General features: G+C 34.9%; 1 protein-coding gene across 1 annotated transcript; it reads left to right on the top strand.

Annotated features, from left to right (window-relative positions):
• The first annotated feature begins 363 nt into the window (after window positions 1-363).
• Window positions 364-3,276, top strand: LOC132281101 (uncharacterized). The gene is made up of 4 exons (XM_059782836.1): window positions 364-1,218; window positions 1,699-1,857; window positions 2,499-2,753; window positions 3,103-3,276. Exons 1-4 carry the CDS (start codon window positions 364-366, stop codon window positions 3,229-3,231), a joined length of 1,398 nt encoding a protein of 465 aa, XP_059638819.1. The 3' UTR covers window positions 3,232-3,276.
• Window positions 3,277-16,339: the final 13,063 nt, after the last annotated feature.

Here is a 16,339-nt window from a genome sequence, read left to right as displayed (position 1 = left end):
ATTATGTCTTCAATCCTTAGCATTTTAATATATATTATGCATTCTAGGAGTTTATCATGTCCATATTAGTCATTTAAAACACCCAATACAAGTTAAGTAGCTTTGAAACCCCCGGAGAATAAAATAAACACCAAATTCACATTCTGCCATTTTTCAGCAGGGAGCAGGCTTCCATTTTTCGTGTCCTACATTGACATTTTTAGAATTTGACGCGTCAGTTATCTTAGTCTGGGTATTTATATTGACATTATGAAAGAAAATTTCTATATATCTATTTATTTCGGTCTTCCTCTGCTTTAGGGCTATACTTGTGTTAAAGCAATTTTGCTGTCTAACCAGTGATTTTTGACATCCGCAGAAATTATGGCACATTGTTCTGGAAGTTGGTTTCTTTCCTTACTAATTCTCCTATTGGGTTTAAGTGTTCAAACTTCACAATCTCGTATAACTATTGAAAATGGGGTTAAGTCTTCTGTCTTTCTATCACCGAAGTTTGTACTAGAACCAGGATCAGTGGCAAATAAGTACTACTATGGCATTGACTTTCCAAGAGGTCATATTGCCATCAAGAGTTTCAATGCTGAAGTAGTTGATGAAGCAGGAAATCCCATTCCCCTTCACGAAACTTATCTCCACCACTGGCTTGCTATGAGATACTATCAGCCTAAAAGTGTAGAAATTCCAAAGTACAACGACGGTCTGGGGTGCAAGTTGTTCAATCAATCTGATTTTAATTTCAGTAGGAACGCTGGTTTATGCGATTGTGATGGTCCTACCCAGTATTTTGGCCTTGGATCTGAAACTCGAAGAACAGCCACATATGTGCCAGATCCCTATGGAATAGAAGTTGGTAATCCAGCGGAAATTCCTGCTGGATATGAGGAGAAATGGTTGATGAATGTCCATGCAATCGATACGCGTGGTGTGGAAGATAGATTGGGATGCGCCGAATGCTGGTGTGATCTTTATAATGTTACAGAGGATGAAAATGGTAGACCTTTGAAGCCAGGTTTTACAGGAGGCGCGATATGTTGCTATGATCAAGCACAATGCAGGGTGAGAGAAGGCTTTGAGAGTCCCAAAAGAGGTCTATACATGAGATATACAGTCAAGTGGGTTGACTGGAATAATTTCATTGTGCCTGTTAAAATATATATATTTGATGTAACTGATACATGGAAGAAGTTAGATGACGGAGTTATAGGTCATAATTGCCCGGTGAGTGAATTTTTCTTCTATGGCTTGAAGTCATTAATTTTGGTCTAAATTATTTGATAGATGCAAGTAGTTTTAGTATATGCATGTGAATTTCAATATAAAGGCTTGTAAAACTATGCTGCTTTCAGTTTTTGAAATTTAGAACACTAAAAGATCTTCCTGAATCAAAGCAGATATAATAGCCCTGAATTCCTTTTTTCTTTTAAGTGCAAGTACAATAGTTTAGATGTACCACATAAGTGTAAAAAATGGTAGAATTTTGCACTGAAGGTAGTAGATTTTACAAAGGTCTTGATTGCATTCATGGAGATTAGGTTAATTGTAAGATATGCCAATACACGTTAAATTAGTTTGTATGAGAAGTGGAATTAATATTAGCTTATATTTGTCAGAGTGATATAATAAGTTTGTCTCTTTATCTTTTTATATTAATTTATTTGTCTTTTTGGACAATGATTCGAATGAACTTGCTTGATATAGGTGGAATATGATGTTGATGCTTGCACTGCTACTGATGAGGCTAATGATGGTTGCATTGACACCAAAAGGGTAAGCCTCTCTATGCCAACTGGTGGTAATGTCATCTACAGTGTTGCACACCAGCATGCCGGGGGAATTGGTTTAACTCTTTATGGAGAGGTGATTTTTCTAACTCCTTATTTCCAGTTTCCCATGTCTTCTTGCTCTTATCAGCTAGATTGGTGATATATTGTTTTTGCATAATATAGTACTGGACTTGGCATCCTCAACTGCAATCTTAGTCATTTGTTTCTCCTGAGATGAATTTCTCCAATTCCAATTCCATGCTATCGACTATAACTTTTAACGTATTTCTCCGGTCTCAATACCCAAACAACTAATTAGAAGTTATTTATTTTTCCTGTAAAGATGCTGTCAAAGATTATGAAACTTCTGAGGCTCGATGCATAAGTAATATTCCATTCCTGTATGAGGATATGATGGTTTCATTAATTTCTCAATATAAATTAAAGAAGATGGAAAATGCCGTTATTTTATTTTATTTTTATTTATTTATTATATATATTTTTGTAAGAATGAAAAAGTGGCTATCTCCTTGTGGAGCTGCCTGACTTGTGAGATGTTTTTTTGTAAGTCTCTTCTCTGAAAGGTGCTCCTTTTTACCCTTGATTTAGATGAAGATAATTTGTTTGTGAATACTTGTTATTTATTTATTTAACCACAAGTTACAAGTTCCTTCAATATATTCTTTGCTAAAGCATGTAATTAATTGTGTTGAACATTGACTGCTATTGAGTTAGGATGGACGGGTAATATGCCATTCAACACCGACTTATGGAGAAGGAAAGGAAGCAGGAAATGAGGCTGGTTATATTGTAGGAATGTCCACTTGTTATCCTCAACCCGGCTCTGTCAAGATATCTGATGGGGAGACTCTAGTTCTGGAATCAAATTATAGCAGTGCTAAAAGGCACACAGGAGTTATGGGGCTGTTCTACGTATTGGTTGCAGACAAAGTACCACAGCCCAATCCTTTCCTGCCTGCTCTGGTTGAAGTGAGATTTTCTTTTAGCCTTCATTTATAATTATTATTTTAGTTGGTCACACTTTATCGGACACAATGATATTTGAAACATCTTGCAAATGCACTGATGAATCTAGGGTAAAAAGAACTCTTTTCTAGAAACTGAAGAGATGATAATGATTGAACTTTGAAGGGTTCAGAAGCATATAACATTTGGATAGATTTGCAAGTATAGGAATGGATAGATCCAAAGCATAATATATATAAACCAGGAACCGAAAACAAGAAAAAGAAAAAGAAGAAGATAAATTATAATGAAGGGTAAGAAATGAGTGAATAATATCGAACAAACAGCCTCTGATGTTGCTTGGTTCTTGCAGGAGCATGAAAAGATGACATTACCTCGTTCTGTTTGGGGTATAGCATTTTTTGGAGCCGCAATAGCTGTAGCTGCTGCTGTTGCTTTTCGAAGAAAGAGTGAACGAGAGGAAGGCTACCAATCAATTTGATGTGGGCTGGTTTCAACATGTTTCATGTTGTAATGTATATACGTACTTTTTTATGATCCAGAGTCAAAACTGACATATCTCTGTAGTAATAAAATAAACCTTTAATTTATTTCCTCCATAAGTAGTTGTTTTGCATTATGTGGGCTGCATGGTTCTTGAGTTCAAAGTGCAGTTAGTTCTAATTAATCAGGCTGCTTGACTTCTCTTGGAAGTTCAAAATCAACTTGTCATGATTGATGCCTACTCTCAGTGGCATAGCCACAGAGGGACAAGTGGCCCCCACTGAACTTTTAATTTTTTTAAATTTTATATGGAAAGATTTTTATATTTGTATAATTGCCCCCTATATATGCCTTTAGATGGAGTTTTGGTTGTGTAATATTATTCATGGAAAAATAGGCATACAGTTTTTATTACATTGCTACTTTATAAGCAAATTCCATTCCATACTGAGGTTTCTATTCTACATCAACTGTCATCATATCCATGGGAAGCCTAAAACATTGTTCATATTCACATTCAAAATCACCACTCCAAATCAAAACAATAAATTAATATATCATCAATTCAGTTAACAAAGCTTGCTTTGGGATTGGGGCTTTGGGAGCCGCTTTCTTTGCTGCATTTGGTTGACCTTATAGATTGCTTTCTGTGGGTCATTTGATGAGGAGGGGTTAGGGGGAGGGGCTAGAAAGCCTTTTGTAGCCCTATCTTTGTTGTCTTCTCCTCTATTCTTGGTTAGCCATAGAAAGGAAGCCCCCTTTGTCAATGTTTGGATTGCTAGTGTTAGCATATCAAATTCGAACTCTTATAGTTCTGGGTCAATGGAAAGAAGCAAGATTGAAGCTTAGTCATACTCGCATTAGTGATAGGAAATGACTTTGTCGATATCTTCTATATTACTGAAGAGACTCTCTCATCAAGCGCATGCCTTGCAACACAAATCCTTCACTTCTGTATCGCTTTATTCATCTAGCACCTTTGAAAGGCCCTTGCGTCAATATAAACCCTTTTTTGTTCCCAAGCCTACGATCTCATTTTATCTGATTTTGTTTGGCAATCAAAAATAAATAAATAAATAAATCTTAGGAATTGTGGGCATGCTAGGAATTTTGGAAGTTCCAAGTGAATATCAAAACTAAGTTTCAAATAGATCAGGAAATTGGAAGGGGGCCTGAAATGAACCCAAAAAAAAAAAAAAAAAAAAAATTCCGTAAAGATAGAACAGAAACAAAAATTAGGAAACAAGACTCCATGTCAAATAACTAATGCGTGTTACCCCTTTATTACCATATGGACAAAAAAAAAAAAAAAATTAAGGAGAAGTTATGATAAACTAAATATCCTTATTCACATCTTGGGGTCAAGCTGCACGACTTGTTAAACCGTTGAACTTGCTCCTGAGGGTTACTATGGGCTGAGTGTGTAAGACCATTACCATTTTTTTTTCCCTGAATGGGGGGATTTTATAAATAAGAATGTACATTACAATAATTGTAAGGAGGTATACCTCTTTTTGACTAAATCATGAGCTAGAATAAGTCCACTTCCAGTAGATGCTGGACAACATCAAAAACATCATAAAGAGGAAGAAAATACAATCAATCAATCCTCTAATCTAATATTAAGGTATGTTATTACATCCCAAATAATAGATTGCACAACAAAATTAGGACTATCTTTGCAGCCATGATGCAAAGCAGTATTGCGTATGGACCAAATCTTCTAAATGGTAACTGAGAAAACAGCACACAATAAGATCATCAGCATAGAAAACATGAGAAATCTTCAGCCTTGAACTCACCATTGCCTTACAGAGTTTGATCCTCCCCATATCAATATAATTATTCATTAGAGTACTGAAATATTCAGTTACAAAGGAAAACAACAAAGGTGACAGAGGGCATCCCTTTCTAATCCCTTTAGCAGCAGTAAAATATCCAACAGGGACACCATTACACAATACAGAAAAATTAGGAGAGGATATACAAGCTTTAATCCAATTAATCCATTTTCCACTGAAACCATGTATCTGTAACCTTGATAAGATAAAACCCCAGTCCATTGAATCATAGGCCTTCTTCAGATCAATCTTCAAAGTCATATTAGGATCACCATGTTTCTTGCCAAAGTCCTTAACCAAATCAGACACTAACAGGATATTATCATGTAATCTTCTGTTCTAGATAACTGCAGTCTGTTCATTTCCAGTCAATTTAGGCAAGACTTCACTTAACCTATTAGCAAAAATCTTAGAAATAATTTTATAAACTAGATTACATAGAGCTATTAGCCTGTAATTGGTATCTTATCTCTGTGATTCAGTTTTGGGATCAGAGAAAGAAAAGTGGAGTTGATACCTTGAGGAAATTGGCTAATAGAAAAGAAGAACAAAGCTACCTTAATCATATCAGCCCCAACCACTCCCCAGAATTTGTGAAACAATCTAGCATGGAATCCATCAAGCCCTGGAGCTTTGTCTGGATTAAACCTCATCACCACACCCTTTACTTTTAAGCAGAAACATCACAATCTAGAGAACAACATTCTTTTTGAGTCAAAAACTTTCTAGGTGGAATTGACTCTTGTAATAAACCTCTGGTTGTGTGAATAAATCAGAATAATATTTCACCAACCATCCTCTGATAGTCTTAAGATTAGAAGAAATCTCACCATTCAAATTTTCCAATTGAGTAGTTGCATTCAAACCTCTTCTTTACTTAACAATGTCGTGAAAATAAGCAGTGCATTTGTCCCCTTTGTTAATCCATTTTACCCTGGATTTTTGAGCCCACATGATTTCTTCAAGTTCAAGAACCTGCTGAAGCTTTCCACTAGCCTCCCTTTATTTATTTATGCTTTCTTGTTGTGTGGGATCTTGAAGCAGCTCAATTTGAATTTGGTGCAAATCCTCCCTAACTTCTTGAACTTGATCTGAAACAAGACCTTTAATTAACTTTGTTCCACCATTTGACAGCAGCCTTAACATCCCTCAATTTCTGTTGCAATATATGAATAGGATTACCTGAGCCAACCACTTCCCAAGATTTAGTCACATCATTAACCATCTCTTCTTGCAGACACCAAATTTTCAAAAATTTAAAAGTCTTTGGTCCTTCTGAACAACTTAGATGCCATTTAACAGCCATTTTTGCAGCCACAGATCATTTGTCAACACTCTATCTAGTTTAGCATTGATTTTAGCATGAAAATTCTGTTTATTACACCAAGACCAATCCCCATTATTAATAGGGATGTCATCCATCTACATATCATAGATAAGACTGTTAAATTCATCCAATCTTGCTTGAGGGATTCTCATACCACCTTTCTTCTCATAATTTTACCTCACTGTATTCTAATCTCCTAATGTTATCCAAGGATCTTTAACAATAATAGCTTGTTCTTTAAGTGATTTCCACAAATCCCTTTTGTCTGCTACTCTATTAGCGGCATATATAGCAGTAATACAAAAAGTTAAACCTGACTAAATGTGTTTCACTTGTAATAACATAGATTCTGCATCCTCTTTCAGCAGCTTAACATCAAACACAATGCCATTCCAACCAACCAAATTTTTCTCAAGTAGCTTGACCTGTAATTAGCCAATCACTTCCAATGATGTCTAATTTTACTTTGAATTCTTTGAGCTTTTCCTTCCTTAACCCTAGTTTCCACAAGGATAGCTAAAGCAAACTTCTGATCTACAATCCATTGCTTTACTTCCTTTTGCATGGGAGGTCTGTTAAGACCTCTCACATTCCAAGCCCCTATCATTCTGCAGAAAGTGACAGTGATCCACTGCCAACAAGTTTACTCCTGGTCACTCTGTCTGAAGATGGGATATAAGGCTTCTTTCTTTGTCTTGATTTACCCCCTCCTTGAGAATCAACTTCCTTTGAACCACTATTATCTAGTTTAAGTTTTAAAATTCCAATACCTTCAAATGAGACATTGCCCCTTATATCTTCTAGCCCCTCTAACTTGTCTTTTTTTTTTTTTTTTTTTTTTTTTTCTGATAATCCATACTTATAATTGAAGATTCAGAAGAACCTGTAACAATCTCTTCACTATTAGCTTTTTGTTGTTGGTGTTCCATCTCATCGTCCTCCTCATTCTGCACATCAACACCATCTACCTGCTGCTGATGTTCCAAATTTCCAATAATGATTACACCAAGCCCAACTTTAGGCACCGTTTCAATTTTCTTCTAAAAACTTGAGATATTTGGGGAATCAATTATAGCAAAATCAACATATTGTTACTGCTGTACAACATCCACAACAAGACTAGAAACATTTTCTAATACCTCCTCGACCACAACTTTATTATCTTCTAACCAAGCAAAAGAGTTCTTCGTAACAACAACATTCTCTATTTACAAGCCTCTCACAGGCATATTATAAGTAATCTTGTCTACAATCTCACTCTCAGCTGCCTTTCCTTTCCGTTTAACCCTATCCAAAGTTTTTTTTGGTTTGCTCTGTAAAAATTTCTTAGACATTTATCTTCTGTGTGATCCACTCTACTACAGAGTTTGCAAACCACTGGTTTCCATTCATATTCAAAAGTAATAGTACAATCAATGCCATGTATATCAACCACCATCTCTCTTGGTAAGATTTCCTTAACTTCCACTTCTACCATAACTTTGACAAAATGCCCTTTGTCTCTAGTAGTGTCGAGATTATCCATATAGATAGGTCTTGCAAAAGATAAGCACGCCTTAGACATAGAAGTTTCATTATGACAATGTAGAGGTAAATTGAAGATACGTAGCCACACTGGTACAGTTTCAAGAACCTCCTTCTCAAAATTAACATTCTTGTACCACCTTTTCAATATGATTGGCCTTTCTTCAAATGTATAGATCATGGATAACACTTTCTAAACATTATCATCATTCTTGAATCGCACCATGAAAAATCTGTCCTTAAGATAAACTAATATGGAATCTTTAGACTAGTATTTTTCCATAAAAGTTTTGAAATATGGATAGTATGGTTTTCTTCCCATTACATATCCAATAATAGATGATCGCCAATATGCCACTTCCTCAGCCACATCTTCTTCTGTGATGGAAACCTTTGTGACATGGCATTCATGATGATATTGCAAATTCCTGAAAAAAGTTTGGGATTCATCAAAAAAACTACTATATTTAGGTTTACTGGGGGTATGATTTCGGCTTGGAGCTCTTGTCGAAGGTATTGGGGAGGAGGATTAACCCTCCTCTATGCTGAAAACTCCCCTTACAGGCTATAAACCCTAGTAGGTCTGTGTCGCCTTAGAAACAAGAAAAAATGGTATTTTGGGAAAAAAAAAAAAAAAGGGTTGCAAAGCCAATGATACCACTATTGCTAAAGTTCCTGTCTTCTCCACTCATCGATTGTAACATCCCAACCCTGGATCATTATCCAGGTCCTTACCTGAACCGGAGGCCACCTAAGGGCATTACGGTCAATTCTAATGTCAATTCATGGTTAATACATCATTCTAGTCTTTTTAGGCCACCATTGCATCATCATGCAACTCATAATTGGATAAGAGAAGAAAAGAAAATGAAAACAAAGACGGCCAAGAACTGGTCGACGTGAATGTGGTACGTGTTGACCGGTTTGGCTAAACGGGTCGATGTGTACCCCTTTCACGTCAATTGGTTTAGCTTCCCTCTCCCAAAAACCCCACTAGAAGATACCGGTCAACGTGAAATCCCAGGCGTCGGCCGATTTGTCCCTCTTTGGCCTTTTTTTGGCCTAAAATGGTTGGTTTAAAGCCCCGACACCCATTTGGCCCATTTGGGACCCTAAATACGACCTAAACCTATCTTGAAAACATACATATGATGACATACATCGCAAATAAACTTCTGTATATTCAATTGAAATATAAACGGTTTTATGCATTCATTTAAGTCAAAAAAGAGTACGGTTACATATAAACATGCCATAAGGCCTTACATGGATTTAAAAATCCTAATAAGACAGCAAAAAACAAAAGAATAATCTCAAAACCATTTCCATCCGGGACTTAAACATATGGTATCACTTAATACAATTTTATAACAAAATAAAAGCAATCCCTTTACATTTTTTACAAAACATCAAATGTTGCATAGGTTACAAAAGAAGTCTAAGGTTTCCTCAAATCCATCTAAACTTATGGAGGGTTGTCATCCAACACTTCTTTGCCGTGACTTAAAAATAATAATGAAGGGGTGAGCACAATGGCTCAATGGGAGGTGTCTAAAACACACCTCTTAATAATCCCGTGAATCCAAACAAAGCATGGAGAACAAGGAGTGTGATCATACACATTTAGGGGTAGATAAATTAGCATTATAAGTCACCAATCCACATTATGCAATGCATACCAATGGAATACAATACTATGCTAATGTCGCTTACCATTTCCAAAACCTTTTTCCATTCATCCTTTCCAAACCGTTAATGCGGCCCAGCCCATGGCAACTCTATGGCAACGAAAGAAGGATTGGCAAACTATCCCTGACCAATGGTAACTTCATAGCGTCATTTGGGGCCTAGGTAGATCAACCATGCTAGGGCAGTCTCCCTAGTTCCCTCTAGGTTCCATTAACACCACTGACACTAGGCAACTCCTAGCCGTCCGATTTTTGCAAACCTTTCTTCAAAACTTTTCCCCAAAATTGTTTTCTTTTCTTTTCAAAATAATTTCCCATTTCTTGCCCAATGCTAATACATCATGCATATCAATGACAAGCCAAATATAAAATTCCACGCATAACATCTATATCATGCTTGCATGCTTTGGGGGAAATTAAATCAACAAATTGTCAAGCAACTATTCCATTAATTATAACATTTGACATATAAAGCATGATATAGTATTATTCAAGTGCACATTTTCACAAGGTTTCAAGTAACCATACAAATTTACATATCTTCACATAAAACATCACAATCATACTCCACATATAAACACATATTTCTAAACCCTAATAGCTATGAACAATTGACACAATTAAACACGCTATAACCAAAATTAAAAGCGACAATTCACCAAAATCAAAAAATGAGTGCCTTAGAGACTCCTACCTCAAATGAAGGGCAAAAACCTATTTTTTACCAAATTTTGAAATCACCAAAACGACCCAAATTAAAGATCGGCTCTGATAAAATCGAAGCTCTCGTCATACTCTTTAACTTTTCCTTCAATGGCAAAGTCAAAATCCTACAAAAAAAATTGATGAAATCAAGGGTTGAAATACTTATATTTAAAGGGAGAAATAGCTTTTTAGAGAGAAAAAGTGATATGGCTGAGGGAAGGAGAAGAAGTGATCAATAGAATGACCATGTAGTCTGTAATGACCTAAACTTAGGGATCCGGATCGTTAACCGGATCCTTACCCGAACCCGAGGTCACACAAGAGTACTATAGTCATTTCATATCAGTATAATGGTTCTAGAGTCCATAGAGGTATAATGGTCATTTCCCATGGTCAAATATAGCTTTATGGCCCACTAATGCTAAACTATTCATTTGGTTATTTATCATGGCTTTGCAACTCACTCGGGGTAAAATTGTCATTTTCTATAGCCATCATATGCTTTGATTGAAGTATGAGGGTAATTAGGTGATTATACTGAGATATTGGGTCAATATGCAAATAATAGTTCATCTAACCGGGTAAAAGATTTCTCATAACCAGTTAGATGAATGGTCCAGTGAGCATGCAATTCTACAAAGCTCATCTAACCGGGTAAATAGGAGTATTTAATAGGTTAGAAGGTCATCTAACTAGTTAGATAATCCTTTTTAACCGGTTAGATGGATAAATTCGTTTAACCTCCCTTACTGCCCCATTCATCTAACCAAGATGATGAGATCTACTACCCGGGTAAATGAACACCCGAATCCTATCTAACCGGTTAGATAACCCTTCCTAACCGGTTAGATGGGAAAAGTCCATCAAACCTAAACACTGCCCATTCATCTAACTAGTTAGATGCTGTCTAAGAGTGAAGTGATCGAGTAGATCATCCCTGTAACCTGTACAAATGTAACCCGAAGTGCATAAATATAAAGTATAAATCCATACACATCATCTAACCTAACAACAAACACATTTAAACATCAAAACGGGTCTTTAATTCTTCAAAATAATATCATTCATACATCGTAAAACATTACTACATAGACAAAAGAATAAGTTACAAAACAATAAAGCCTCCATGGCCATAAATACAAGGGCTTCACTTGAAGCTTACAAAAGAATATAGTCGGTTACATTGCAAGATCATTGTCTATACTAATCTATTACAAAAGATTTCAAAAATTCAGTTCTCTACTTCTAAGCTTGCAAGGGTGTTTCATCTACAAACTTTTTTGCCTTGTACTAAAATAAATAAATGAGGGGTAAGCTCAACGGCTCAGTAGGAGATGCCTAAAGCATTGGCTTTGGGTTCTCTTGAGTCGACATATAAAGAATAGACACAAGATATTGGGATCATGCATAGGAATGCCAATAGATCATAGTTAATACAAATGCACCATCATACAATGAATGTCATGTTTTTCCTTATTGACATCCCGACCCAACTCAACACACACCAAAAACCTCTAACAGACTTTACCGAGGCGAGATTGATTAGCTATCCTTCACTCCAAAACCGGTAGCCATTTGGGCCTAGTAATCAATGTTACACGTCCAAAACTGGCACGCGCTCCTTCTAGATTGTAGTAGCCCTGGACTCGCGAAATTCGATTCCTTTTTCTCACAACCTTTCCCAAAGCATCATTTAAAATCACTTTGACCTCACTTTCTCCAAGCCCTGCTCATGCCATGAAATGAATTCATGCATTATTCAATAATAACTAAACATGATTCACACTTTCTAAACTCCAATAAGCATGTTTTGCATCAATAGAAAATCACATCATCATATTGTATCAAATAATCTCAAAATAGCAACTTACACATATAACATGCTTTTAACAATTCTAACTTCTCAAATATACACCCAACAATGAATAAACATAGCTTTATCATTAAAACATACATATCATTTCTACTCATATCAATTATCATCTTTAGAGTAAAAGTTTCTTAAATCAAATAGAGAAACTCAATTAGAGGCATAACATAGTACTTTAAACATCCCTATCTCAAATAATGCAACCCAAAGCCTTAGATCCCAAGCTTGAAATCCACCAAATGATAGCAAGACCGATACTAAAATGTAGCTCTCAAAGAGTAGAATAAATTTTCTTCCTTGCTCCCATCCTAAATCTCACCCTAGCTAGATTAAATCTAGATAGAAGCTTGAGATTTTAGAGAGAGGAAGTGAATATGGAGGAGATAGAGAGAGAGAGGTGAAAATGGGAAAGAGAGGAAATGAAGTTATGACTAATGCTTGGCCATGACTTTATCCAAAATAATTGGTTCAAAATGGGTCAAAAGTGCACCTCATACACAAATGTCAAGAATGCCCATCAAAGCTCACATAATCTTTTGCCATGCCATAAACTATCCTCCTCCACTCACTATCCACATATACATTCATGTATGCATTAACACATAATTAAATAAACGCATGGTAATGGGAAATAATACCGGGACCCACACGGCACACAAAACGATGTACAAAAAAATAAGTAAAAATAAATACCAAAAAAATTCAAAAAAATCCGAGACACTACATAGTCATTTCAAATCCTATGGTCAAGGGTGGGTCCCGCATGATTAATAAAAATCTAATTTGCCTCCCTTGTGTGTGTGTATATATATATGCAAACAATAAACACACATCCAAGCACATAGCCACATAAATATGCACCAAATAATAAAATATAAAGTGCAATGATGCCGAAAAATAATCCCTTGCACAAAAATTGTGGGTCCTGCTCGGGACCTCCCGGCCCGCAAATCTGAAAATGTCAAAATGGGCAACAATGCATTTCTAAGAGTCCTAAACTCAAAGAAATATCTCAACTAACCCTCGGGACTCACCCGGCACACCCCATGGTGTCCGGCACATAAAACGAGGTGAGAAAATAAAATAAGCCAAAAAATAAAAAAAAATCCCTGAAAAATGGAAAACATGAAAATGAAAAACATCACAAGGGCATTTGCTGATACTATCTCTGAGCTTCTGTGGTTGCGTTGGCTCCTTCAAGACATGGGAGTTTCTTTATCCACTACCACTCATATCTATTATAATAATAGGAGTGCAATCCAGATTGCACACGATGATGTTTTTCACCAGCGCACTAAACACATTGAAATTGACTGTCATTTTGTTTGTTATCATCTTTTTCAGAAGACCTTACAGTTGCGATCCATCACTTCACATGATCAGATCGCTAATGTTTTCACCAAATCGCTTTCGCCATGCTGCTTTCAAGATCTCATTTTTAAACTCAAGATGGTTTCATTCAATCCACTTTGATTTTGAGGGGAACTGTTAGAATATATTGTTACTATGTATTATTAGCATATACTGTAGAATATATTATTGCCATGTATAGGTTTACCATATAGGATTTAGGTTTTTTTGCTCTCCACACATCTCGTCACCTATATAAACCCCTATACATTTTCATATTATACACATCAATACAATATACAGTTTATATCTCTTTTATATTTAATACTTATGATGAGGTGGCCCAATAAAACATCAACAGGTGTTACAGTTTTAAAAGAAAAGAAAATGATGACTACAGGGAATAAAACTGATCCTTCCCTCTTTCTCTCTCATGCAGCAATATATATTACTTTTGTTTTTTAATCTAAACTCAAATAATGTTTTCGCTTTAGTGAATCAGACCATGTGAGTTGTGAGTTGAATTAATCAATGGCGACGTCTTCATCTCAGGACAAGTAGTTCACCATTCCACCACTGATAGCATTCGAGTCCATACTCCTCCACATCGATGTCGTCCTTTTATGGACAGTGGTGGTGGTGGGCTAATGTATCGCTCGTGTTCATCTTCAGTGGTGTCGTTTTATGGCTCCGGCATTGGGTTCAACTCCAAATCCATGATGTCGAGTTGGAATTTGGAACGATTCCACGGAGCTCATACACCGATGGTTTTCCCATCATTGGAGGAGTAGATTAAATAGCTTATGGATCCTTCTTGAAGTTTTTATTGCATGTAGTCATCAATTTTTTTTTTTTCCCTTTTAAAACTTAAACACATATTGATATTTTATTGGGCCACATCATCATAAGAAGAAAGTTCCTTTTTATGTGACCAAAGGGAAACATTGTTCATATTTTATAACCCTTTTATAGGCAAATGATTAGTCAATTTTAAAGTTTTACCTATATTTACATTATTAGTTGGTCACTGTTGTTGATGCTAAAATATCAAGAGAGAATATATATATATACAAGTAGTACTAGTTTAGTGCTCGATCTTGATTTTACAAGAATAAAAATAATAGATTCTGATAAAACTCAAACTGCATATTTGGTATGTAATTATGTTAATAGCCTAGTATATGGATTCGAGTACACATGCCGAGTACCGTATGAATCTACGTGTTGAATGTTTCAAAATTTTAAACAAAAAGACACAATAATATTGCTAAATATTCATATTATTTAACATTTTTATCTTCTTTTTTTTTTAGGACAAAATAATATCATATGTACTATAGGGTTCAATTTAAGCACTCCACTCATTTTGAAGCAATAATATAATAAAATTAAATTATTAAACATGTTTTTGAAATGTGTGCCCTATTTTAGAACTTTAGTTTAATTCTCATCATGTCATACAAATTAAATAAAATCTAAGAGAATAGTTGAATGATCAAGTTGATGGCTAAAAGTCTGAATTCACAAAATCCAATTGATATGGCATGTGTATCAATTAAACCTATAAAAAAGGAAATGCACGGCATGCCCTTGCTCAAAACTCTCAACCCATTTAGTACTTTCATTTTTAATACCTTCATTTTCCATTTTAGGCAATCTCATTTAAGGGTTACTCCCTTCTTTCTTTAAGATCAAATCTTTTCAATGAAAACTTAGAAATAGTTTTTGCACATCTTGAGGGTTTTTTTTGCACTTAATTTCTCGATTAATAAGAAAGTTAATAGTTCTATATCTCATGAAGCATAACTAATATACCTTAAACGTTATATGACAAATTAATATAATTACTTTGTTAAAATAATATATTAATGATTGAAATAAAAATAAAAAGAACTGTTTGGATTCGCTTTTGAAAAGCTGCTTTTGGTTTTAGAATGCATATCCCCATCAATTATGTATGCTAATGAAACAACACGTATAGAGTTTTATATGTGCAAAAGGCCAAGAGAGATAAATCAGTTTTCACGCTTTGTCTATTGTTTGGAGTTGCAAGTTGTTAAAGGATCTCGATGTTGGATTTGATCTCTACGATATTTGCAATCACAGATTGAGGTATTTATATTTAATTACTTTATTTATGCATTATAGGAATGTGAGAATAATAAAGTTCTAAGATCTTTGGGATTCATGTGTATTTGTGATTAATGCTTGACACGAATTATTAAAGTTTACATGTGGTATCAGAGCTGATAGTTTAGAAACTCATTATTTTTCACTAATGTTGTTGTATAAATAATATGTATTTTTAAAGAAAAATTAAATAATTGCATACACGGTTTTTTTTTTTATGGATCATCGTACTATACATTCATGATCTGAAACCATATCTCCACTGTGGCACTTTAAATTCCATCAATTGTTGAAGTATACCTATCTTCTAATCATTAGACTTTTTGGAGCTAGATTCTGTACTATACAAATAAGTTTTTACAACTTTTCAACTACTTGTAGGAAAGCAATGCAAAACTAAACAAACAAGATGAATTTGTTTGTTTCTTGATTTACGATCCTGATTTGAATAGTACATGAGATTGGAAAGTATATAAGTCATGTTTGTTATTTTTATTTTTATTTTTATTTTTTTGAAGAAAACTTATTATTATATAACTTGTCCAATGATTTCAAAGATCCGTGTTATTTTATTTTTTTTGAAAATTAAAATTAAAGTTATTAACTATATAAAATATATGTATTGATTTATTTATTTTATTAAAGAAATTAAAATTTCTAAAATAATGAGT

The sequence above is a fragment of the Cornus florida genome, unplaced genomic scaffold (assembly GCF_030987335.1).
Source record: "Cornus florida cultivar Cherokee Brave unplaced genomic scaffold, ASM3098733v1 CherokeeBrave_3.0.0_Hap2_Chr11, whole genome shotgun sequence".
Taxonomy (NCBI): Eukaryota; Viridiplantae; Streptophyta; class Magnoliopsida; order Cornales; family Cornaceae; genus Cornus; species Cornus florida.
The sequence above is the reverse complement of the archived record's forward strand: the minus strand, read 5'-3'. Positions and strand labels throughout refer to the sequence as shown.

Excerpts from the sequence above, each read along its gene's own strand:
- LOC132281101 (XM_059782836.1), top strand. The coding sequence starts at position 364 with ATGGCACATTGTTCTGGAAGTTGGTTTCTTTCCTTACTAATTCTCCTA. Across the intron at positions 1,219-1,698 it reads TTATAGGTCATAATTGCCCG|GTGGAATATGATGTTGATGC; the intron begins GTGAGTGAATTT and ends TGCTTGATATAG. Across the intron at positions 2,754-3,102 it reads TCCTGCCTGCTCTGGTTGAA|GAGCATGAAAAGATGACATT; the intron begins GTGAGATTTTCT and ends TGGTTCTTGCAG.